This window comes from Paramormyrops kingsleyae, chromosome 4 (genome assembly GCF_048594095.1).
Source record: "Paramormyrops kingsleyae isolate MSU_618 chromosome 4, PKINGS_0.4, whole genome shotgun sequence".
Classification (NCBI taxonomy): domain Eukaryota; kingdom Metazoa; phylum Chordata; class Actinopteri; order Osteoglossiformes; family Mormyridae; genus Paramormyrops; species Paramormyrops kingsleyae.
Genome location: NC_132800.1, coordinates 15583957 through 15609909, shown reverse-complemented (window position 1 = coordinate 15609909; position 25953 = coordinate 15583957). Strand labels below are relative to the sequence as shown.

Here is a 25953-nt window from a genome sequence, read left to right as displayed (position 1 = left end):
TCAGGACTGATTATTTTCACCGAGGCTGTAATGGGTCCCGGCCTAGCTGAGACGTGTCATCTCTCATCACCGCTTCTCCTTCCACGTTTCATCCAGATTATTGTGGAAAAATGTTTCAGTTTTATGTCCATCCGTTGCATTGAATTCGTTTACATTTTTTAATTTTATTTATTTTTTATTCCTACCGTAATTCAGTTATTAAATGTTTATGCAAAGCTACATGTACATCATAGACACAAATTGCCTTATAATATAATATTTACAGCGTCTTCTTTTACATGTAATTTTAATGTACTGAAAAACTATGATAGTAATATTTGTTTTTAATAAATATTCATTAATAATGTATAGCGACATTAACAATGCCATACGAATGTGCTATTTATGAAACCTGCCTTTATCACCCCCAAAAATGACTAAGCACTTGATCAAGTGTGTGTAGCATTATAATAGCACGTTTAGTTAGCTAATATATAATTCTTGATGTTAATTAGCATATTACATGCATGCTGAATACCGTACTATCAAGCTTATGGGGTTATTAAGAACATATCGATTATTATCTCCCTTAGCAAGGCTCAGCTGGCAGTCGTACCTTACGGCCTGTAAAACCATCCTGTCGTATTTCTGCTGTTCACCCAGCAGGTTTTCCCATGATATCGTTAGGCCACCAAGTAGGCAAATCGTCCTTATTAAAGTATGAAAACCTGATTTTTCTGTAATGCGGCTGGTTAGCGCGTTCACTTCAGCCCTCATTTGTCGCGCGCTCAGACTCAGGCGCCGTTATTGGTTTGCAGGATTTGCACGTTCCAGAATCCGCACTCATTACTACCTTACTAAATGGGGTTAAGATGACTGACAAGATTCCTGGGACAGAATCAACCGGCCTACAGAAAAAGGAGAGCGGTCCGACTGTTTTTTTATTGTGTGTACATATTTGATCAATTCCTGCAGAAAACAAGTGCCAACGTAGACTGTTATGTTCCCGAATGTGGTCCAATTCATTAAGAACTATCCAGTTAAGCATTCCTGCATGGTATGACTGCTACGAGGAAGCTTGATTTCTCATTTAGGATAATCGTTTGCGGAGTAATTATACGCGATAATTATCATCATCTGTTAATTATTGTCAACGTAATTAACAGCAGAAGAGGCTCAGTGTGAACACTGTCCCTGGCAGCCTGTTCTGAGGTGCAAGAGGCTGTGGATCCTTATACTGTATACCCCTGACATCTGCAATGGCTGAATGAAGGGTTTACACCGTCACACGTCTCGATATAGCTACACTGTCACTGTTATTGGGGGATTGTCGAAGAACTGACATAATTAAACGTAAAATAAAAAATACTTATTAAAGACTCCCTAAACCTTTAGCTAGTAATCCATCGGTCCATCTTCAAACCACTTACCTATCTCCAGGGACCTATCCCATGATGCACTGGGCACAATGGGATGTCAGTGTACAATATATAGACCTAGACCTAACTGCTGTCCACTTAGCCTGGTCAGGGATGTGGGGGGGGGGGGGGGGGTTACACCCTGTTTAGTTCATAATGATTCCACATCACATTATATTATCATTTTCTGATATATTACAGGGTTACATTAATTTTTTTCTCTGACCCTCTCAAAATAATTACACGTCAGCCACAGCAATGAGTGGAAAGGGTTGAGTGAGAGAAAATAAACCACACTCTCCCCCCATTTTTCCGTGTTCGGAGGAAACATTCCTCTCAGATGCAATGAAGGGTGTGGCCCCACCCTCATACAGTATGAGCTGGACCTTAATGTCAGCATGATAGAACGACTGCTCCAGAAAACATCCCTGGAAGAATGGGAACTGGGTAGCTAAAGAATTGAAGAGCCAGTCGTTTGGAGGACGTGGTATTTTATACCGAACCACTCCCCCGAGGGGGGGGGGGCAATCCCGTGCGTTCATTAGGTTCAGAGTTCACTCGCGACTCCTCCTCCAATCATATTATTCCCACAGGATGAGGACACAAATACACAGCCTTAGCCTTGTTTTCTGTGGCTTACCCTAATACAAGGCTTTGCCGAGGGGCGGATTTGATTTAGAGTTCGTAATTTAATTACCCGGGTAGGTTGTGGTACAGAACAAACAGATTTATCCCTCTGTTGTTAAATGGAGGAGCTCACTTCATTACTGTTGCAGAATGTTCTTGCAAACAGTTCCGAGCTTAAGAGATCTAATTACTGACTCTTTAAGTTATGTTAAAATGTGCCGGTGGCCGACTGGAGTTGTTCCTCTTCTGGGAAAGGCATCGTCTTCTTGTGATTTTCCCAATGCCCCGTTCAGTATCACTAACGACATGAAATTTCTGACAGGGCGGTGAATGTCTGACATCCTTGTGTGGCACAATTATAGAGATTCATCTGAAGGAGCATCTCTTTCCCTGTTTCTCCATCTCGCTCTTTTATTATAATGAAAGAAGTGCCCAGAAGCAACAGAATAATACGACACCAATCTTTTATGGATCTTTTTGTCCAGAATAATCTCAGGCATACATTCATCCTAATAACTACCTTGTAATTCTCCCTACCCTCTTATTAAAATGAAACCTCTGTCTCTGTAGTACCTGGCAATAACGTAAAACAATGTTTTTACACATTTCCTTTTTATTAGGCCAAGTGCCAGGCATTGTCACTTAATTATTAAAGAATATTAAAGAATGTAGTTTGACTTAACATTGCTGCAATGAACATTTTATATGTGCAAGTAGATAACCCCGACTCACAGTGATTCATCTTTTATTCTATTTACAGATTCAGGCACTAAAACCACACAGCAGGTATGAGTATATTAATACTGGTTTGAGTGAGTATATTAATACTAGTTTGAGTGAGTATATTAATACTGGTTTCTCAACAAGATCCTTTTTGCAATAATAAGTGATTACAAATGTTCCATGTTTTCCCAAATGTGGAGAGTATTCTTGGAAGTTGGCATCCGGTGGTCCTAAAGAGTCTTAATAGCTTAATGGTTTAAAATTTATTAGCCTGAAAACAAAAGTCAGGTATGCACTGTTACTGGATGTGACTTGTGTTTACACTAATATTTGTTTTCCCGTAATATTGTTTCATATCCCTCAACTACTACAGATGTTCAAACGCATGTAATTACCTTTTCAGATAGACACTTTCTAGTATTGCACATATTTCTTATCCTATAATATTACGCAAGTCTTTAAATAATTTCTAATATTATTTTTAAAAATCAGCTTTTTATTTATCATGGACACCCAAATAATTTGATCCAAGTGAGTATGGCTGAATTCCGCACATTTACATATAAATTAAAATCTCCAGGGACAGTAGGTACAACAGGGTGCTGTTTTACCACACGCTCTTTAAATGGGATGAATCACACACGTTGTTAACAAATCACTCCGTTATTAACAACCGGCATCCAGTATAAGTCAAACAGAAGCGTGAGCATCCAGTGTGTGCAGTGCAGTGTTCAGTGTTGTGTCCAGCTTTCTGAGGGCTGCTGCTTAAAGGCCCAGTAGTTTGACGGAAATGTGGGGAGGAGAATCCTGTAGCTGAACGCTCGAATACCGTCACTCCAAAATGCAGGCTGGCTGCCAGTGCAGGGAATGGTGACACTGCTGGTCGCTCTCTGCCAAGTCAGTGCACAACCAGAGCCCCCTAATCCCACTGCAGGGTGCGAACAAAAGTCAGAAAACTCTGCCATCCTTCAGTCTGCAGCGGTCGAAGTAAGATTCCCTCTCGCAGATTAAACTAACAGTAATCACTACTAATGTGGAAAGTTGAGCAGGGGGGGGAATTCTGGGTATTTAAAACAGAGTGTTGTGTGACTCAACAGGTTAAGATGCTGCATCCATGATCAAAAGCCCATTGGTTCAAATCCCATCATCAGCACTGGGCCCTTGCTCAAGGCCCTTAATCCTCCTAATACATGTAAAATGTTATTTTTTTTACGGTAATTCCCTGCAACAACCAAACTGGCACTGATAGCTCTTTTAAAAACATTACACTTACATTCAAGGCCTGTATATGACCTTTCAAAACTGAACTAAGTAGATCAATCTAACAGGACAATATTAATTCATGTCATGATTTAGAGCATGTATATAAAACAGGTGCAACTTGCATTGCAAGAAAATATGTTTCTGTTACAAATTGTGCAAGGCTCATGGTATGATTGAATATAGGAAATAGCAAGACAAACCACAATGTCAACAGCTGGTACAGGCTGTAGTATATAAAAATTATTCTGGGAGTATTTAATTTTTTACTGGTATTAATTTTTACAAAGGATGGAAAAGTTCATAGAGGCAACATAATACAGCATACAAAGCACAGCATAAAAGCTACAACAGAGCACTGCATCATCAAGGGCAACACTGCACAGTATAATTCACTGCAGCGCTAATGTGCAATGTCCTGCACTGCAGTACAGCTGCAAAATATAACGAATAATAAATATGTACTGTGTGTGTGTGTGCATATAAATACACACATATTTATATTTATGTAAAGGCCAAGGTTCAGCAGAGTATGGGACCTGCTGTGTAATATATTGGGCTTCAGCAGTTTCAGGGAGTATGTTGCTTAACTCTAGGCAAATAAATTACACTAGACCTACTCCTCCAATAAGTGCAAAATAAATATAAGCCATAAAACACCATGCCCTAAATAAATATGACCTATTTCACAATTATTTAAAATTACACAGGCCTTTACTTGCTTCCTAAGCCCCAGAGAGTAATAATAAGACATTCTACTATAATTTCGCGTAACCTTCACACTTTCACTTCGTAGAAGGTATTTATTTATGTCGTCTTTGTGATCCCCCCCCCCCCCGTTCTGAAACCATGCCGTAGAGGATTTCATAAAATACTACCTCTCTACCAGCTTATCAGACGTACTTACCCAGGAAAATCGATTTCTCCACAGAACCATCTGCTCGACCTCAAGTATACAGAAATAATGAAGAAGACATTACGGCCCAGCAGTGACGGCTCCTCGGAGACTCGCATCCTACCCGACAGCCGCCGCCGTACCACGTGTCCCTGTTTACCAAAGCCGAGCCCAGATTCACACTGACGCTTACACCTTTTTCTCATTTCACGGACATTACAAGCAGAAATTCGGTGATTACTGATCCAGTTTTTTTATACCTAAAATACTTTTCTCACTATAGTGGGAAAAAAGTAAAGGAGAACTAATCCAAATCTCAGTATAACTGAATTACAAAAACAGCCATATTGAAATCACACAAAGTAAATCACATGAGGCGTATTTTCATTAAACTTGAAACTTTAAAATTATTACTGATTATAGTATAGTAAGTACTGATGCTTGGTGGTGACCTCTTCTTGTTTGTCCTTTCTGTATTTTACTACTACTACTACTGCTAATAATAATAATAATAATAATAATAAAACAATAAGGTTCCATAGCACTACGTGCTTTGGACCCTTAATAATATATTCGTCACCCTTTTGGTTTCTCTGGAAAGAGGTAACGGCATTGCGGGATCCGAATGTCGGCAGCGCGCCTTGGCGCGTGCCGCCCACCCCCGCAGCTCCGGTGTCGCACGGAGAGTCGCGCACCGGGATCGCGCATCGGCATAACAGCTCCCCGCGGGCGCCTCTCTCCGCGACAACATGTTCGCCGTCAAATCGCAGCCAAACATACGTTCCGCCATCTGACCGCCCCGCAAACTTGGTTCAGTTTCATCACATATAAAGTTGAGGTGCCAATGTGTGACATCCTAATTAGTATATGGTGCTGGCAAACGCTACTATTTTTCTAAATTTATTATGTGTGGAACCTATTATTATTATTATTCCTACTGTCTGCTTGTTAAATGCCCACACAGGCAGATAAAGTGTGATAATGCATAAATTACATGATCTCTATTACATATAGGTGTCTTTCTGTGGTACTGTTGTGTTTTATACCCACACACACACATTTTACTTTATTTATAATATATATATATAGGCCATATGGAATGCCTATTCAGGGCATGATTGTTCCAGCGCAGCATGGCACAGGAGAGAAAAAGGTGACAACCCACTAGCAGCTCTAAGACAAATAGGGATTTATTAAAGAAACTGAGCACACAGAGTAAAACTACAAAACAAAAGACCCACGAGGGGTCAGAAAACAAGGAAAATGACTGAAGTAACTAAAAACCAAGAAACTAAACACAACCAAGGAACAAGGAAAGACTGTGAATCGGGTAACACAGGCAGCAGAGCTAGAAACTAAATAGAGCAGCAACACACAGCTAAATTCAAAATGGCAGACTGAGGAGCAGGACAAATGGTGCGTTCGATTATTTCTCTTTTAATGTGGTTTGACTAGTTCGTGTTTCTTGTTTGTCTCTCGGAAAAATCTCCACTTCTCCATTTTCTCCATTTGGAAAACTCCAAATCTGCTAAAATATAAAGCAACAACACACAGCAGCGTGTTCATGGAGGCAGCCATTTTTGTTCCGAGATGTGGGTAGCTCGAACGGGAGATTGTCGGACGTAATGTCACTCAACTCGGAATTTCCGAGTTCCGAGAGAAAAACGAACGCGCCAAAAGGCAGGAACTCAAATACACAAATGAGGACTAACAAAAGGTAGGTCAAGACAATTAACCAGTGAGCACAGTGCAGGGAAACAGGCCACAGGTGGAGAAACTTAACTAGCAATTAACAAGCAAAGAAAACTAGGGAACTTTAACACCAAAACTATGGAAATATTAACTATACATACCAGGAAATAAACACTAGAAATTTTGACACACAACTGGGCTAACACGATGAGAGACTAATTGTGACAGAATTAAACTGGACACAAATAGAATAAAGGAAACCTAAACACTAGAGAACAGAAATCCATTAAACAAAACAAGTTAAGATGGCCTTGACCCCATGCTTGTAGGGTTACAACCTTGGTATTACACACACAACCCACTGAGCTATGCAGCAACCCAGGGAAAAAGGGCAACATACTAGGGGCTAGTACAATGACACAAGGAACAGGATGGACAGCGACACCTGCTGGCCAAACAGTGACCGAACACTTAGGACAGGGATGGATGGGCACCAACCATGACAGATAATTGCTTTATTGGAATATAATTCAGGTATGAAAATGGTAGTTTAAATTATGTAAGAAATTACTTTTTGTTTTTATTGGTGATTTTCGTTTCATATAGGCAAAGAAACACATTGTTTGGGCAAAGTGTCTTTTCTGATTCAGGGTGTAAAGTAACTTTGGCTGATGTGAGTTGAGTTAAAACAGGAGCAGACATCCAAACAATGTTTGGCCATCTGGTGTTACTTTGTTGCTTTTGTCCATTTCCCTTTCCGTAATGATTCTGTCTGCGGGTTATAAAGAAACACCATTGTGCACGAGATGAAAGCACTGAAGTATTTAACGAATGCATTCAGGGGTTTCCAATTCAATGTCATCTCTGATAGGCTAAACAGGTCACATGTTTTCGAGCCTACTGTGGAGCAAATGCAAACATTTCTGTGGTCTTCAAATCCATTGTTCCTACCTTCAAGCAGTAGACTGTATAATGATCTGTCTGTCTATCTGTCTTTTTGTCTGTCTATCTTAATAGACGATAGAGTTCAGTCAATGCTATCGACCTACCTACCCACCTATCTACCATTCTAGGCCCAGTATACTGTATCTCCCTACACTAAATACCTATCTACCTCTCTAGAGCCAGCTTCACACTAAAACTTGCACCATTTCCCCTCACAACCAGTTTCATGGACATTACAACCAGAAGTTTGGTTATTGTTAATCCAGCTAGCAGGTCTCAGATTTTTCTTTTTCTTTTCATACCTAAAATACTTTTCTCAGCAGAGCAGATAACATAAATGAGATCTAACCCAAATCTCTGCATAACAGCGTCTCAATGATATGTCATATTATTTTTCAATGAGTATTTTTATTAAACTTAAGAACGTCAGGTACTAAAGAAAATATTATAGTATATAGTATAGTATAAGTACTGATCTAATCTGTATCTAGTTCCAAAAATAGCACCACCACCCCCCCCACCCCCCCCCAGAAAAATCATGCAATGTTTTTGTAGCATAAGCAGTGAGACCTGCCAACTTAACCACTAGGAGAAGATGACAGGTTTCATGGGGGGGGGGGGCAGCCTGCAAAAACGTAGCCATCTTTGAGAATAGAGAGTGGGCATTTCGTTGAATAAATGCGTTCTCATGTTTCTCTGTGCCGGGTGAGTCTCGAGAGCGCCTCACGGTACCCTTTGATATGATTATAACAGTGATTTGAATTTCCTCGTGGCCTTGCCTCCAGAACTCAGTCTGGTCTTAACCACCATTTTCTGTTGCCCTGACCCCTGTTATCATGAAGCACTGACAGCCTTGCCATGGTGTTCATGAATATCAATTGCGGCGAATGCATTTGAATGTATTTCCCTCTTTTGGCGAGATCCCATGCATCATGCACGATGTTTTTTTTTTTTTTTCCAACTCATTATTATTTAATGTGTGGCTATTTATTAATGTATCACATATGTATCACAATATGAATTCCACTGAAGTGGTGAATACATTTACATGCTATTGATCAGCCAGAATCCCCAAAGACAGTGCAGGACCCTCTTCTGTACTGCTCTGTCCTGCAGGGTAGCCAGTGAAGTATAATGTTTCTCATTTACTATGCGAAGTAACACTCTGCATTGTGCTTCTTCAAGCACTATCTTGTTGTTTTTGTGTTTACTGTGACAAAGGAAACAGAACGCGCAAATAAAATGAGTACAATACAGTTGGATTTCCGTTTTTCTATTATTATTATTATTACTGTACACTGTGTATATATAACCCTACTGGTAAAGCTACTGATCTACAAAATTGCCTGGCTATTATAATAATACAATTATAATTCTTCTTATTATGAATGTCGCTCATTATGAAAAATGATTCAAATCATACAGACACAATACAGGCAGAGATGTATTCTTATAGAGCGACATTAATAGTGGACTTAATTACCATCCTTTGACTAATGAAAATGATTTGTGTAACATTGATAGATCTTATTAGATTCTTATAAGAAAGTCAGATTTTATAGTAATACTGTTAAAGCTATTTAAGAATAATCTTGTTAAGTTTATATATTTGAATTGGCACATATTCTCTGTGCCTTATAGTATTGGGGGAAATCCAGACAAAAAGCTGATTGTAACTCTGTAATCCATCCATTCTCCAAAACCACTTATCCAGTACAGGGCTGTAGTCACTCAATAATAAACATTATTATTATTATTATTATCATTATTATTTATTGGACTAGTGTTGCATGCATTACGTAGCTTTTTTATGTTGTTAAGATGTTATATTTGTACCTACGTATTTCAAATGATTAGCTATTTTATGTAGAATGCAGTAAAGCACAACCAAATCACTGCATCTCTTCCCGCCGACTTGTTTAAAATCTCCATCACCAAATGATTTTATTTTTAATTGAATGCTACGTTTTTATTCCAGTGTGTTAATTCCACAGGACAGTCTGAAGGACACAGAACATACCCTTTAGGTGCACTTTAAAGCCTCCATCACGTCATGCTACGGCATGTGCTCAAACATTATAAAATAATAACATTTTAAAATAAGATAAGATGGTCCTGATGCGGGAAAATTTCATTGTTCTGTCAACACAACAAAGGACAGTTCTGGCTGAGAGAAACACAACAAAGAATTGCATAAAAACTGCATTTAAAAAATATGAACTGTGCAAACAATGTAGCACTGCAGTAAATACAGTGCAAAATGGCTGTTGTGCAAATGTCTGTTCAATGTCCGTTCAGAATGCAGGTGCCTTTAGAAGAGGCAGCACTGTTACTGTGTAGCAGTTTACTCAGCGCTGGGTGGGCAGTTTGAAATGCTGAAGGTCTTTCAGATATCCAGCAAAACCTTGGCACAAATGTCTTCATTTCATAGCTTGGGTCCTTTGATTCCCCATCACATCCCAGATTATACTGGGCATATAATAATGAATTGTAAGTATTCTTATTGTATTTTTAGGTAATATTATGCCATTTCAGACATCACAGTATACAGACGACTCACATGTTTATGTGTAAGGATGAGGGTGCCAATTAAATTCCTCACAGCCGGCATTATCTGTCATTCATTGTCAGATTATTATAAGCGAATTGTCACCCCACTCTGCACCTCTGTTGTGGTGTTTCGAGCATCTGTCACGTTCTATAGATTTCGGCTTTTTATTGCCAGCTGGAGAGGAACCTTCCTGCGAAGGATGTAAACAAATTCAGCAGGCCTGGTGAAAAAGATATTCGCGACATTGGTGACAATTGTGCCGGGCTGATTTTGGATGTTCTGAGGGAACGCGTACATCACAACAAGCTCCTCATATAATCTTCATCGATCCCCCGAGAAACAGACCACTTTTGAAAGGGTTGCAACTTAAAAAAAAAAAACACAGTTTCTTGTGTCATTTCAGTTCAACACCAAACTTTTTAAAATTGCTTGAGAAGTACAAGTAAACATTCAAATGTGTCAAAATGAAGTATGAAAGCATGATTTTTTTTTTTGACTTATTTAACAAATGCACTAAATGGTGTTTTTATTGATTGTTGCCCAAATGGAACCTTCCACCTCTCATCTGGCAGATAGTGAGTCCTAAAGATTGGATTAATTGCCTGAAGATCAAAGAATTGATCCAGATGAGGTTTCTCCGTAGCATTTATGGATGGCTCTGGGTTAGGAGTTCAGAGATCAAGAGAGACTTCGAAAGAGAGCCTCTGCTCCAACGGATTGAGTCGGCTAAGGTGGTTTGGCGTCTAATTTGGGTGCCGACTTGAACCCGTTCCAGGCATCTCATTGGATGAGAGCCTTAGGGAAATCCCACCGCATGCTGGAGGGATTACATCTCCCTGACTGGTTTTGGATCGTCCAGGGATCCCCCAGAACGGCTAGTAGCCATGGCCTTTGAAAATGTATGGTCTGCTCAGTATTCTGCTGAAGGGGCCCTGACTAGGGAAAGCAGAAAATGATTATGATGCTGATAATGGCCATGATGATGATGATAATGATGATGGTGATGATGTTGATAATGATGATGATGATAATGATGATGATGGTGATGATGTTGATAATGGCCATGATGATGATGATAATGATGATGGTGATGATGTTGATAATGGCCATGATGATGATGATAATGATGATGGTGATGATGTTGATAATGATGATGATGATAATGATGATGATGGTGATGATGTTGATAATGGCCATGATGATGATGATAATGATGATGGTGATGATGTTGATAATGGCCATGATGATGATGATAATGATGATGGTGATGATGTTGATAATGATGATGATGATAATGATGATGATGGTGATGATGTTGATAATGGCCATGATGATGATGATAATGATGATGGTGATGATGTTGATAATGGCCATGATGATGATGATAATGATGATGGTGATGATGTTGATAATGATGATGATGATAATGATGATGATGGTGATGATGTTGATAATGGCAATGATGATGATGATGATGATGATGGTGATGATGATGATAATGATGATCATGATGGTGATGATGATAATGATGATGGTGATGATGTTGATGATGATGCTAATGATGAAGATGACGATGCTGCTGCTGATGTGTTGTCATTTTCAGTTATATACGAATGATTCACGTATCTAAGCATCAGCCTAACACAGCAGCAAGCATTGTACCAGTTATGGAGGCAGACTGCTTGACAGAAGGCTACACATTCATGTCTCTAGAGGGTTTACACTGTCATGCCCATGAACCAAGTGCCCTGTGTAAAATGGTCCTACTGGTACAGTGTTAATCAAGAGCTATAAGCTGAGGAAGCCTCTCCAGATAACAGTCTGCTAACCAGCTGCTTTGAACGGCACTAGTACCAGAAAGACATTGTTTATTCCCAACTCTGTAATTTATTGCATCCTGTGCTTATGAACATTATTGATGCCTCTGCCCCCATGAACGTCAAAGTCGTCTCAGGAAAGAAAACAGAAAAAAACTGGTAAAAACATAAACATTTAGAAAGGCAGAGTACAGGTGGCAACAAACCAAACTCCGAATTCACTATGACATCTATAACTTAGAATTGAAAGGGGCAAGGCAGTCCTTTTTCTTTAAGATTATTAATAGAAATAGCAATAATGCATGCACTTTAATCACTGTGTTGATAGACTGACAAACCTCAGTTCCTCCTGAACTGTATGCAATGTCATGCAAACCATGCAATGACTTTGCATCTTTTTTCTCAGATAAAATTCTGAGGATGAGACGAAGTGTCTGCAATTCCATCTCGGGCAAAATATCTATGTCACCTGTGCCTCCGCTTAAGATTACTTACATTAACTTGGCACATTTTCACCCACTAGACCAGGGGTGTCAAACTCCAGTCCTGGGGGGCTGGAGCCCTACACATTTTTGGGTTTTCCCTCATTTAACACACCTGATTCAACTCCTTGCACCTCCTTGCGCTAATTACCACACAGCTCTTGATATGAATCGTTTGTGGTGGAACAGGGAAAGAACTAAGCTACACAGGGCTCCAGCCCCCCAGGACTGGAGTTTTACGTCCCTGTCCTGTTTATGACCTAGACCATGACATACCTTGACAGAACCTGTTCAGCACCTTGACAAAGCTCCTACAAGCTCCTTTAAAGATGTTTTTAATTGTACAGCATCCGATGTGCTACAAATAGTCAATAGTTCTCTTCAGTCCGGCCTTTTTCCAAGGGTCCTGAAGACCGCAGTTATCAAACCTCTTTTAGAAAAGTCCAACCCTGATGCCTCAGTAATAAGTAACTATAGGTCTATACCAAACCAACCTTTTTTAGGAAAGCTCATTGAAAAGGTTGTTTTTCGGCAACTTAGTTCTTTCATGGTGCAATTACTTTAACATCTACAACAGCCGCTGTAGGACCAGAGCAGCAAAAATGTCCAAGGATCGATCCCACCCCAATAACTCTCTGTTTTACCTGCTGAATTCAGGCAAACGCTTCCGCAGCCTTATGACCAGAACGGAAAGGTTAAGGAGGAGATTTTTCCCCAGGTCATAAGACTCAGTGCCTCTAGGTCTTCCGCCGGACTCTACAGTGACTCTTCAGTCACTGTAACAATGACATAATCCTATGAGAACTGCTTTCACACTGTCCAAATTGTTGGCACATACCTCAGGCCTCTTGCACATTGCACTTAAATTGCACAGCAGAATACCTTTTACCTATCATGTACAGCTGAACATTTCATATATTTTTTTATCTTATATTATTATTTTTCTTTATTTTTTCTATATTTTATTACTCTCTTATCATGCACAGCTGATTACAACTGTGTACGTGATGAATAAATATCTTGAATCTTAACACTTTTTAATCTAGATTTTAACCACACCGTAGCAATGAGGCTGCACTTTTTAAGGTTTAAATGACTCATCAGTTATTTTCTCTGATGAAGCCCCCTTCTCACTATTTGGGACATCTGGGAAATCGACGGTCTGAAGAAGGAAAGGTGAAAGCTACCAGGAGTCCTTTATCGTGCCAGCAGTGAAGCATCCGGAGATTCTACCCACATGTGGGGCTGCTCCTCATCCAAGGAAGTGGGCTCACTCGCAGTTCTGCCCAAAACACCGTCATGAATGAAGAATGTTACCAAAACATCCTTCAGGAGCAACTTCTCCCAACAATCCAGGCGCAATTTGGTAATGATCTGTGTATTTTCCAGCATGATGGATCATGATGTCACAAGGCAAATGTGACAACGTTGTGGCTCAGAGTTCATAATATTGAAATTTTGGATCTGTGGCCAGGAAACTCCCCAGATCTTAATCCCTTTGAGAACCTGTAGTCACTCCTCAAAAAGTCGGTGAACAAGCAGAAGCCCACAAGCTGTGATCAACTATGAGCTCTAACAAGCAAGAATGGATCGGCATCAGAATTTGGCCCAGAAGCTGATATCCAGCAAGCCAGAGCGAATTGCATAAGTTAGGAAGGAGGGTCAACGTTGTAAATACTCACTCCTTGAATAAATGTGCTGTATTTGCCAATAAAACCCTTTGAAACTTATGAAATGTTTCTAATTGTTCTTCAGTATACCATAGAAATGTGTAAAATATATATATAAAATGCTGAAGTAGCAAAGCTTGCAAAACACAAAATTTGTGTCACCGCCAAAACTTTTGGTCGTGACTCTGCACATAAACTTTCCTTCCTTACTCATCTCTTATAAATTATTACCAGGTTTGCACACTAAAACCAAAACTGTGGCCAAACGATCAGCTGACAACTACCTAAATTTTAGGTAATTGACAGTATTACAATGGACGATCATTAATATTAAACAAATCAAAGAAAAAATAAGTCAGTCCAGAAACACACAGGAATGGACAACTATGAACCTTCATCTTTGACCACAGTGGATAGAAGCAAATGGTTTTATTATTAAAATGCGTGTTTTTTATTCCGCTAACTGTAAATTCATGCCTATGGTAGTATGATTCACTTCAGTGCATCCTGGAGAGTGAATCAGTCATGGATCAAAGTCTGTCTTATTTTTACGGATTGGCCCGATTTTTCTGCTTCAATCATCACCTTGGCAACCAGGGACCTCCATGAAAAAAAAGGGAATAACGATTATTTTTCATCTTTCTGGCTGAATTATGTTTGCTTTTGATTTTCAGTGTGTCACCTGCACCCTGTCACTTGTCGTACATGGTCGATGCGGTGAGGGGACCAAGGAGCGTGACAGGAATGCTATTTGGTGTCGGCAGAGCTAGTTAAATACCATCACACCGTGTTGGTTTGATCCAGTGACCAGACAAACACATCACTACTCCACAGGAGTACAATAATATTGACAGTCGGGAACTATGTGGGACATATTTCAATAGAGCTCATTACTGTGCATTTTAAACACAAGCTACGTTTCATATGTTGCAGCTTAAAAACTTAAAAACAGAGTTTTCAATTCCACACTGAACTCTTAAAATGATGTAAGAAATACAAAACATTCAAATATTCTAAAATGAAGAATGAAGAGCTGATTATCTTTACTTTTTTTACAAATTAAGTTGTCTTTATAACATTTTTAAAGCATTGAAATGGGCTGAATGTATTTCAGTATAGGCTGTTTCATTGGGGTATTGTTTCATATATATTACGCCATGTGGAAGTATTATTTGTGTCACTGCAGTATTGCTATAATGGTTATCATGTATTGTGTGTTGAATTATTTATTATTTATTTACTGCCAGTTATTCTTTGTATTGGATTTGACTGAGCAAGTAAATATTCCGTGAACTTTTTCAAAAGGCCAATTAAACATCTTGAATCTTTAATCATGCATCTTGCATTTATATAATGGTATTAAAACGCAATTTTTGCAGTATTCAGGGACCATAAATATCTTCATTTAAGGAATATCGAATCGGAGCTATTCAAGTCTGAGTCATAGTGATTTTCCCTTTTAAACAAAATGATGATTCATATCCTGTGCTGTTTACATTTTCAGCATCTAGAACATAAAACATGAAGCAAAAATGCCAACCAAAGGTTTATTATCATTCATTTTCTTTATATAAACCAATGACTGAATAAACATTCTAACAAATCAGTTTATAACGTGATGTGATGGTGTTCTATTGAAACTCAGTTTCATTGCATTATCCAAATGCCTATTCTTCATATTCCCATGTTCATTTACCATTGCAGTAATTGTCTTTTTAAAGCTGCAGGTTTGACATAGCCAATCAAGACCTTCAGTACTCATTGAAAACATCTAGTATCCATCTGGCCTCTTAAAATCAAGCTTATCATCCTCTTGGCATTCACTCTACATCTTCCGTTTCATGGGTAACCCAGGGCACACCTTCCCTCCTTGGAGCAACCGATGACCAGAGGTGGAAATTTCAGGTCCAGAATGTAAAAATCCAGACCATGATTTTGTTTCAACCAACCAATCGAGTATAAAGAGTTACAGTTACAAGGTACTCAACTGGCTTGTTGGAACAAAATGTTGGTCTGGATTTTAACTTTCTGGACCTGAAATTTCCACCTCTGCCAATGACTATCCTGAGAGAATGTTTAAATTTGTAATAGATAATTGTAATGCTCGCTCTGGGTGTGACAGATCTACGTGAAATGATGGGTGGAACAAACAGGGGCTTTATTTTGGACCAGAGTAGAGATGGGGAGGAACAGAACCAAAGACAGCTGTTTTTATGAAGGACACCTAGTACAGAAAAACCAAATAGGTGCATCATAGATGGCATGCAGATGTGAGCTGGGTCTGGTCACATTTAATATAATCAACTCATATATACAGTAAAAAGTATGTGAACCTGTAGAGTCACTTGAAGAGGAAGAGGAAGATGAAATAATAGTAGTATTGCATATAGTAATAGTAATATTTTATATTACTATAAAATATGAATTTTTACAATTTCAAATCTCAGTGCCAAAACCCTGGCAAACAATTACACCATGATTTCATCTATATGTATGCTATGTTTCCTCCATTTTCATTTCCAGGACAAAATAAAAAATAAAAACCAAATCTGAATTTTATACTTTGATTCTAATTTTGTAATATCTGTGACATGTTCCTGGGACTACATGACTGGTCTGCCGATGTAGCAACACCAACAGGATCAGGCTTGTCAACAATGATGCAATGAGACCATACAAAAGCCCTACTCACTGCTCGCGGCCCACCAGACTAAACCAGGTGTGATATCTGCCTTGGGAATGCAGACTTACTCAAACATTTCAGAGACGCTGAGATTTATTGGGGCAGAAGAAAAATCAGTGAAAGGACCAGTGAGGACAGAAATATTTCTGCTCACGGATGACTGGTGAATTCAGATAATCTTTACTGTTCATTGTAGGCAAGGATTACTGAACTATTCGCGGAACAAGTAAGAGCCATAAATCTAGTACGTTTGCTCAGAACATCAAAAAAAAAAAAAAGAAAGGAAAGAATGCATTAATGTAAAAGCAGGTTTGGGGTCACATGGTGGCAATACCTAGGAACACTAATGAACAGGGAGTGGAGAAGCCATCGCTTTCCTCCATACAGTACATGCTAGATAAGTGCTTACCCAGTACAGGGTGATACTGAGCTGGAGCCTGTGCCAAGCAGTAGGTAGGAAACATCCTGGGTGGGATGCCAGTGAGGGTGTAATTACACATACTGTACTCACACGCTATTGGCAATGTAGGGACACCAACTGCATGTTTTTGGACTGCAGGTGGGAACCAGCATGAACATGGGAAGACATGCAAACACCATGCACACACAGCCAGGAACTGACCCCCCCCCCCCCACTTCTGCATGCGATTGGACGCTGTGTTAGCCACTGAGTGATGCCTGGAAGATGACGGAGATGTAAGTCTGCTTTGTGCTCTGCACTCAGGAACTGTCCTTAAAGGGTCAATGACGTTTCGATGTCCCCACATTGGAGCACTGGGCTAGCATTTGATTCCGTCCTGGTGTTCATGAAATTACTCTGTGTCTTGAATTATTTTAGTACTGTGTGTGTGTGTGTGGGGGGGGGGGGGGTGGGGGGGGGCTTTATCATCTTGAAGTATGGGAACATCATGAGAAAATAGTTTACACTGCAGGGTGCACCAAGTCTTAAAATGGATATAACAGATTCCTGGCTTGTTATACAACCATGTTGAATAATCCTCCAATCATATGACTCCCATGAGGCTACCTTACCATTACAGCGCCACCATCTTTAATGGCTGGCAGCAGACATTGTGTTTTGAAGGCGTCTTTGATCTTACTCCAAATGCAAACCTGTCCTGGTTATGGTTCTTACCTCAGGAAACTACATGACGGAGGCTCTGCGGGTTAATTACAGGCCCTCATGGTTCTTTTCCTCACTCCCAGAAACCTGGATCATTATGCAATCCCAAATGCGAGCGAGAACTTTATTTTTATTTCTTTCTGTTGTTCGTAGTTTCGTTGCTGTGTGTCACCTCGTTTATTTTGTGTGTGCATATGTACAGTTCGCCTCTGCAGTGGGTTGGTGCCCCGTCCTGGGTTGTTCCCTGTCTTGCCTCTGTAGCCTCTGGACCGCCGCGAGCCTGAAAAGGACAAGTGGATGCAGAAGATGGATGAATGGATGGATGGATGGCATTCAGTTAGTGTTTGTTTCTTGATCCCTTTCCTGTTTCCTGTCCAAGGGAACCCAGTAAACCTTCTTGCCTGCCCATTCCCATGTAACTTGGTTTTGCTCAAGGTTATAAATACATAGTGTCTCACAATGTGAACCTCTTGTGAGGATTTGGTTGGAACAGAAAGATTGTTTCCGTTCTGAGTTTTTTTTGTTTTTTTGTTTGCAAGTTCTCTTGTTGAGGGTCTGTCTATCTGAAATAGTGAAATCTGAATTGTGACTGTGTTTCACGGCTGCATCTTGTGCCTGGTAAATACTGGGTGGGGTGTCTCTCTGTGGGTCAGAAGCCTGTATCTGTGTTTGGAAGGTGACCGGTTCAAATCCCCTCCCTACACGCAGAACACAGGCCCCACGATCCATGGGGGGGGGGCCCATTTTCCTCAAGGGGACGCATTCTCTGCAAATGCGCAAAGGATGCGCATCGCTGCCGTGAGGCGCGCGTAGGGCACCAAGTCAGCCAAGGCAGGGGAGAAAAAAACAGACGAGTACTCTGACACTGCAAGCGTTGCCGCAGTGATTGACAGCACGCAGCATCTGACCAATCAGCGGTCAAATGCGCCGACAGGCAGTTGGATCCATGCAGGTGATCTCGTGATACAGTCAATTTTGTAATGGGGGGTTCAAAATAAAATTCTGCTTAGGGCCCCAATTTGGCCGGGGGGGTGGCCTTGGCTAGCAGAGTAATCCTATCACTGTTGGCCACTTAAGGAAAGCCCTTAACTCTGAAAGTTTCTCCAAGTGGTGCGGCATAAATGGCTGACCTTACACTCAGACCCTAAGCTTCACTCTAACCTGCATATCTTGTCTGTGTCTATTTCATAGGGGAGCAAGATGGGATATTTCAAAATTTAATTTCTGTGCTACCTGTACAATGACAATAAAGGCATTATTCATGTTAGCCAAGGATCCCAGGATTCCGGCCTTGGTGGTCTGTTCCCTTTGTAACTCTTTTAGCTCCTATCTTTTCCTTTTTAAAACTGTTGCTCATCACTCCATTTTCATGCCTGACACATACTGCTAATCCGCATTTGACTCCATTTGACTCTCCTTTGTAGATTCCTTTGTAATTGTGATGTGTTTGCTTCAAAGTTGAAGCCCTTTTTTATCTGATGTCTCCATGATTCTGTTCCCTCCCTGTATCTTGTACGCTATCACATATCAGATACGTGTCTCTTTAATCATGCTTAAAGTCCATAGTGGTCAAATTAATTAAAATTTATGGTCCTTCACAAGCATGAAGATGTAAGTGAACTTTGATTTTTTTTTTTTTTCTTTTTGCTGAAACACCATTTCTTGATTTACCTTTCAACCCCAAATCCTTATCAGTGATTTTTATATTTGTCTTTCATTAAAAAATAAAACAGGGAACGGCTGCTTGTAGTTATGCTCCATAATATTTAATCAGATTATCAGGAACATGAAAAACAGAGAATTTATTAATTTACCCTCATCCCAACCCCCCCCCCCCCCCACCTTTTTCCACTGGGCAGAATTCCAAAATGAGAGTTTTCCTCAAACTGCCTGCATTTTGTTCCTGTCCATAAAAGTTTCAAACACAGTTTAAACAATGCCAGACTTTTATCTGTAACCTGAGAATCAGTAACAGGCCTCATGTTTAACAGAGTAATTTAACCTTATCCACATAAGATATTAATTTTAATCACAGAAGAGTCCATTTGACTTTTGAAGCCATTTAGGCATCCCTAGTTTTGCCTGCTTAAAATAATAATGACAATATAAGGATGTTGATAAATGCATCCAGAAGAGCTGAAGTGTAACTCTTTATTGATGTCGGTTATGCCAAGCCTGCCCAGCATCACATATCTTAAAACAGATTCCTTTTTGAAAATGTATTTTCAAAGTCTGAGAGCAAATTTAACATTTAATAAGCAGGTTCCAGGGATCGTCCTCTTAAATTGCCTGAAAACCAGTTCAAATAGATCATTATCAAGGAGCTTAAAAAAATATACCCAGCTCAGAGAACTTTTCTTACAGTACTTTATTCATAAGACATATTTATATTGCTAATTAAAGCATGGGAGGTGGCTTAAATTTTATTAGGTCTTTAGCTCATGTGTGTAATTGATCCTCTAAAGATCAAATAGAGCTGAACATCAGAAAAACACATTTGGAAAAACATTGGAAATCAACATATGGATGAACACCCTCCCCCATCCCATAATACCCACTCTTGTCACCATGCCAGAGTACTAATCTGATGCATAGTGAATGTTAACTCTAGAAATGTAGATTTAATAATAACCTTTAAGAATATACCTCTCCTGGGATTTTTTAGCTGAGTGCACACGGCCTAATTCTTTACGTGCTGCATCAATGACACCATGGTTGTAAGGGTTTGGGGAAAAAATACTCTTGTCAGGATACCAGGGAATAATTATGTTTTCTGACAGAGGTGTTTCAGTAAGATGGTTGTTAAGACAATAGTTGATACTCGCAATAACACAGCTTATCTTTATGCAGGTTCTGCAGGTGAAGGTGGATGTTAAGGCTGCAGCGGGTATTTGTAGGTATGTGGTGTATTTTGACTGAGGTGTTTCATATGAAATGGCTGCAAGACTATAATGGGATTATTTAATTAGGTTTAAATATTACCAAAGTATCAATCTAAAACAAATGTAAGTCCTCTTATCTTTTATCCTGAAGCCTATTGAAGGCAGCACAGGGCACGAGGCAGGGGGACACCCTGGACGGGATGCCAGTCCATCACAGGGCACGAGGCAGGGGACACCCTGGACGGGATGCCAGTCCATCACAGGGCACGAGGCAGGGGGACACCCTGGACGGAATGCCAGTCCATCCCATTTCTTTTGTTAAAAGTCAAAATCTGCCCAAAGCTACAGGTGAAGTACAGTATTCACTGAACACTGCAGTGCACAAGAGAATTGTTTTTACAGCAATTTCTAATATGCACTGGTCTCTGGAAGATGAAACATGGGCAAGAGCCAATGAGGCAGCTGTCATCATGTGCTGATGTTACTCACGTTGAGAAGAGGAGCCAATCCATTTAAGAATGAGAATATTTTCTGTGGAGTTTTAGAGTCTAGCCATATGGTTTCATTATATTAACTCATTTATCAGACGTTCATCCAAAGTGAAGCACAGCGTTGGAGTAGTTAACAATTTGTTCATGATCTCAGGGATATGAACCTTTGCAGTGTTGGTGTGGTGTGTTGTCCTGGTCCAAAGATGGCCATGAGACCCCCCCCTCCTCTCAGAAAATAGAGCCCAAATCTTCAACAGAGACCCAGCTGTCCTTGAACCCTGTCCAAACATTATCACCACAGATTTCCTGAATGTGTGAGAAGTATGACACTGTATCTCTGCTTTGTCTGTCAGCGAATTACCCCGTGATACTGGAAGCAGGGAAATCCACCAGCAATCTTCTACAGTGTCACAGCAGCCCGTCCAGATTCTTTTAGGAGTTAAAGGAGAACTTAGCTAGGTGGAGGACTGGGTCACTGCAGTCACTACACTAAATATAAAATAAACACGCTCCTTATTTAGGAGGCACTGAAGCAGCATGTTCTGCTAACCAGCTAGCTAGCTATGATCTCCTGACTCTACTCACTAGATATTTATTTAGTTTCTGAAACCTCTGGGGGGATGGGGGGTGTTTCCTGGAGTGAAGTGATTTTTTTGTGTGGGCCCCCAGAAACAACAAACCCGCCCTTGGCCTTGCACCCTAGTTTGTGATCTTTTTTTCCACTAACAGACAGTTGCAGCTACAACTGGTTTTATTTTCTGCATAACTGACTCTTACTAACTGGACTTATATGGCTTCCTGGGGATGGAGGCTTGCCGTTTATTTATCAGAGGTGTTACTCTTTATTTTAAGTGAATCTTTATTTGCCATTTGCACAAGTACAGGTACATTAGAATGTGTTTTTATGACACATGTTTTTATCTCCTTTTGCTCCTCATTTTATTTAGAGAGACACATAAAGATGTTAGCATGAAGCTTTAGGTGCCCAATCTTACCCGCAAAGGGCCGGTGTGTGTGCTGGTTTTTGGGACAACCTGTAGGTCAGCTGTTCAAACCCTGATGTGAGGACTCTTCAGCCAATCAGTCCTCTAATTAGTAATCTAATTAGGGAGTTGCAGCGGAAACCCGCACACACAGCGGTCCTTTGTGGATAAGATTGGGCACCCCTGCTTTAGGGTCTGAGTGCAGGGTCAGCCATTTAGGGCCTTGCTGAAGGACCCAACATTGATTTGGTTACTCTGTCCAGGGACTCAAACCAACAGCCTTCCAATCCCCCTCCCCCTATGTGGAAAGGCCTGTTCCTGAACCACAAGCAGATGGGCTACCTGCCTTGTATTTGCGAGGTTTCATCACCTTGTTATGCCCAAAGTAGCTGGCTATCCCACAATAGCAAAACCTTCCCTGCATCACATGACACTTCCGTTCTCTAAATATGTCCCCCTAATTGTGTCGTTCATGGTCAACTTCATCCTGAGCATTAATTAAAGCTCCCCTCCCCTTTCCTCCTACATTTTGAATGCTAAATGAAGTAAGGGCTGTCATATTCCTATCTACTTAAAGAAACAGGCACCCAAAATCCCATGCGGGACGATTAAACTGGGGAAGGGGGTGGGGGGGGGTGTTAAGCTTAATTCCTTTTATCACCAACGGCAGACGTGTCACACATTATGTTCACGAGTGAATAAGTGCAATTTAACGTCATTGTGCAGGAGGAGATTGTTTGCCCTGTCTCACGTCCAAAACAAATACAAACTTCTCAGAAAACATGGTAGGAAGTAAAACACAAAAAAAAATTTACGTCCAACTGTGAACTTGTATGCAAGCAAATGTCGTGAAATGAATGTTACGGGGGGGAAAAAAGTGCCATTATGAAGAAGCACTGTTATGAAAAACGCTTTGTGCAAAATTGCTGCTAATTAAATTCGACAAAAAGGGCTTATCATGACAAAACAGACATGTGATAATTACAGTTACTCATTTCCATTGAAATCACTGAATGGAAACAAAAAAAGATGTTATTGAAAGTGTCTGCTTTGTGCAGGAACTGAAATGCTAGTTGACAATAGACAGTGAACACAGTTTCCTTTTAAAATCCATTTTAATTCTTGCTGCAGATGTTTATTGTTGGTCATTTAGCGGTTTTTTTATGAGGTGTCTTACATAATCTCACAGTTTTACACTGAACCCATTAAGATAACATGTATCCTGCTGTTTCTCAACTGGAGGGTCATGACCCATTTTTTTTCTGACGTTTACCTTTTTGTTTTGTAAAAGTGCATCAAGTGCATGAAAACAAAATAGGGTCTTAACAATAAAGAAAAAAAGGTGGATCTTGAGGCTAAGCCACTTGAGAACCCCTCAGTGAATTTAGATTAACTTTATTGATCCCAGAAGGAAATTATTGACTGGGCATCGAACCCAGGCCTCCTATGTGTCAAGTGAATATTGTAATATCGAACTACTGATGTCTAAACGATATGCACGTTACACAATGCAAAGAACTCACTGATTCATTGGACTTGGACTGAAAATTTTCGACCCCTAAATCGCTAATCTATCACCTCCTCTTACGTCGTTAAAATGTTCTTAAAACATCAGATATTAAACAGTGCTATCAGACTATCAGTAGCTGTGCCGAGAGCCGCCCGCCATGCTTCATCCCCGGGCATGGGGGTCATTACTCCTAAGTATTTAAACACTCCATTGAACTAATTACTCTACTCGTTAAGCTAATTCCGTCCTCTGTGGCATTCCTCGCAGCTGTTAGCGGCGTGGGTGAGCACAGCTGCGACAGCGGTTCTGCTAATCAGGGGATGCCCACTTCCGGGAAGCTACATGATGCAGCTCAGAACCGCTCCCTGTGCATCACCAAGCCCTCCCGTGCGGATCCGTGGCCCTAATGCTCACGGTTAAAGCAGAGCGACTGAATTACTGAGAACTCAGGGACCCCCGAAGGGGATTTTGGAACCTATATCATGTGAAGGGGGTGTGTAACTATTTATTTACCTGATGTTAGATTGCTGATCTATCAACGTCTCTCGCTTTTAAGAAGGCCGACAACGATAGATGCCCAACCCCTATAAATCTGCCAAAATCACACCCTGTGCTTAATAAAAAAAGAAACTCTCTTGCTTATTATCTATGAAACAGATGGAGCTTGTTACCATAATTTGATGTCTGTTCCTTGTATTTGTCAGGATGTTGTACAAAATACTGTAAGACGATACATATTATACATGTGCATCTCGTGAGCGTAATTTGCGACTGTGAGCTAGCTAGTGTTTTCGTAGCACTTAGCATTAAAAATCCCTTTTTAAATGAGTCTCTATATGTCTTAAAGAGGCATCCCTGAGGTCTGGGTGCACGGTCGTCTGTTTTGCAGAAACATCTCATAAACTATTCTGACAGACTAATAAACTATAAACAGCTATGCTAAAAACTGCCTCTGAATGTTATAGCCATACAAAATGGAAAATGCAGGAGAAAACATCCATCACTGGGATTATTATCACCGTTGCCATGGAAACGCCCGCCACAATAGCAATATTTCCCTTCTCCTTCTGTTTGTTATCATCTTTCTTGATTTTACATCATTGAAACTATAGTAATTACACTCCGCACATGAAAAATGCATGCTGTCATGGCAACAAAGTAAAATATTCTTAATCATTTCACCTCTTCAATCTGAAATGTAATTGTTTGTCTGCAAAGTAGGCCGCGGAGAATGTTTCTATAAAATTATAATTGCTTTCAGTGTTTTGCACAAAATGTACTGTGTGGTCCCACTGCGAGCATGAATCAATGAGAAATATTAATCATTCCGGGGGTCGGGGTGGGGGGGGGGGACGACAATGTTCTCCATCAATGAGGAAAATAACATTTTGAGGGAAAGTCACAAATAATGCCTCTGACAGGAAAAGCAGGCTGTCAGCCTGCACTGAATTCTATTACGACTAAAACAGAAAGCAAACAGGAACAGGGGGATGAGTTATGATAACAAGCTCTCTGTGCGTTTGCATGCGCGTGTCCCACGAAGAGACAGAAAGAGCACAGGTGCAGCTGACACTGGGTTCTGAAAACACTCATGTGCATCTGGAAGAATTCCTGAGATTCCCTTCGTTTTAAACGAGTTCCGAAATAGCACTGTGCTTTTACACCCATGCATATATAATCCATACATTGTCATAGTTACGCGTGCATGCATCAGTCATCCATCGCATGTATCCGGATGCTGTTCCAATCCCATGATGAAAACGGCTGGGTGATGATGAACGGCGATGTGAGTTTACCGTTAAAAGAACAATAACATTTATGTCTGCTGTGTAGGTTCAGCTTGTGGAATAATCTTTGACGGTTTACGTTTAGGTTCAGCTGTATGAGGTTTTAGTGGAGGGTGGGTGATAGTGGCTTATCTGGTTAGGAGGCTGAACCTGTGATCAGGTGGGCAGCGGTTCAAATCTCAAGGTCAGCAGAGTCATTTCAGTGTTGGGCCATTATACAAAGCCCTCAACCCCTATTGCTTAAGGGACTGGCTGTTCCTGCTTTTTCAATTGTGTGCCACTTTAGGTAAAATCACCTGCAGATATAGATGTACTGTATATATAAACAGTTCAGAAGAAAAAAAGATCTTCTCTCTGTATTATAGCATGGCCACTGCTTGAAACCACAAACTGTTGTTTGCAGTCACCCCAGCCGTATCACCCCCTCTTGGTCTG

At 40.4% G+C, this 25953-nt stretch overlaps 1 protein-coding gene across 1 annotated transcript in view; it reads right to left on the bottom strand.

The window, feature by feature from the left end:
- The window catches only part of tox (thymocyte selection-associated high mobility group box), a 75888-nt gene extending 70834 nt beyond the window's left edge, over positions 1 to 5054 (bottom strand). The window contains exon 1 of the mRNA XM_023818262.2: positions 4915 to 5054. Coding sequence (XP_023674030.2) covers positions 4915 to 4944 — 30 coding nt within the window. The 5' untranslated portion in view covers positions 4945 to 5054. The remainder of the gene's footprint in view (positions 1 to 4914) is intronic.
- Positions 5055 to 25953: the final 20899 nt, after the last annotated feature.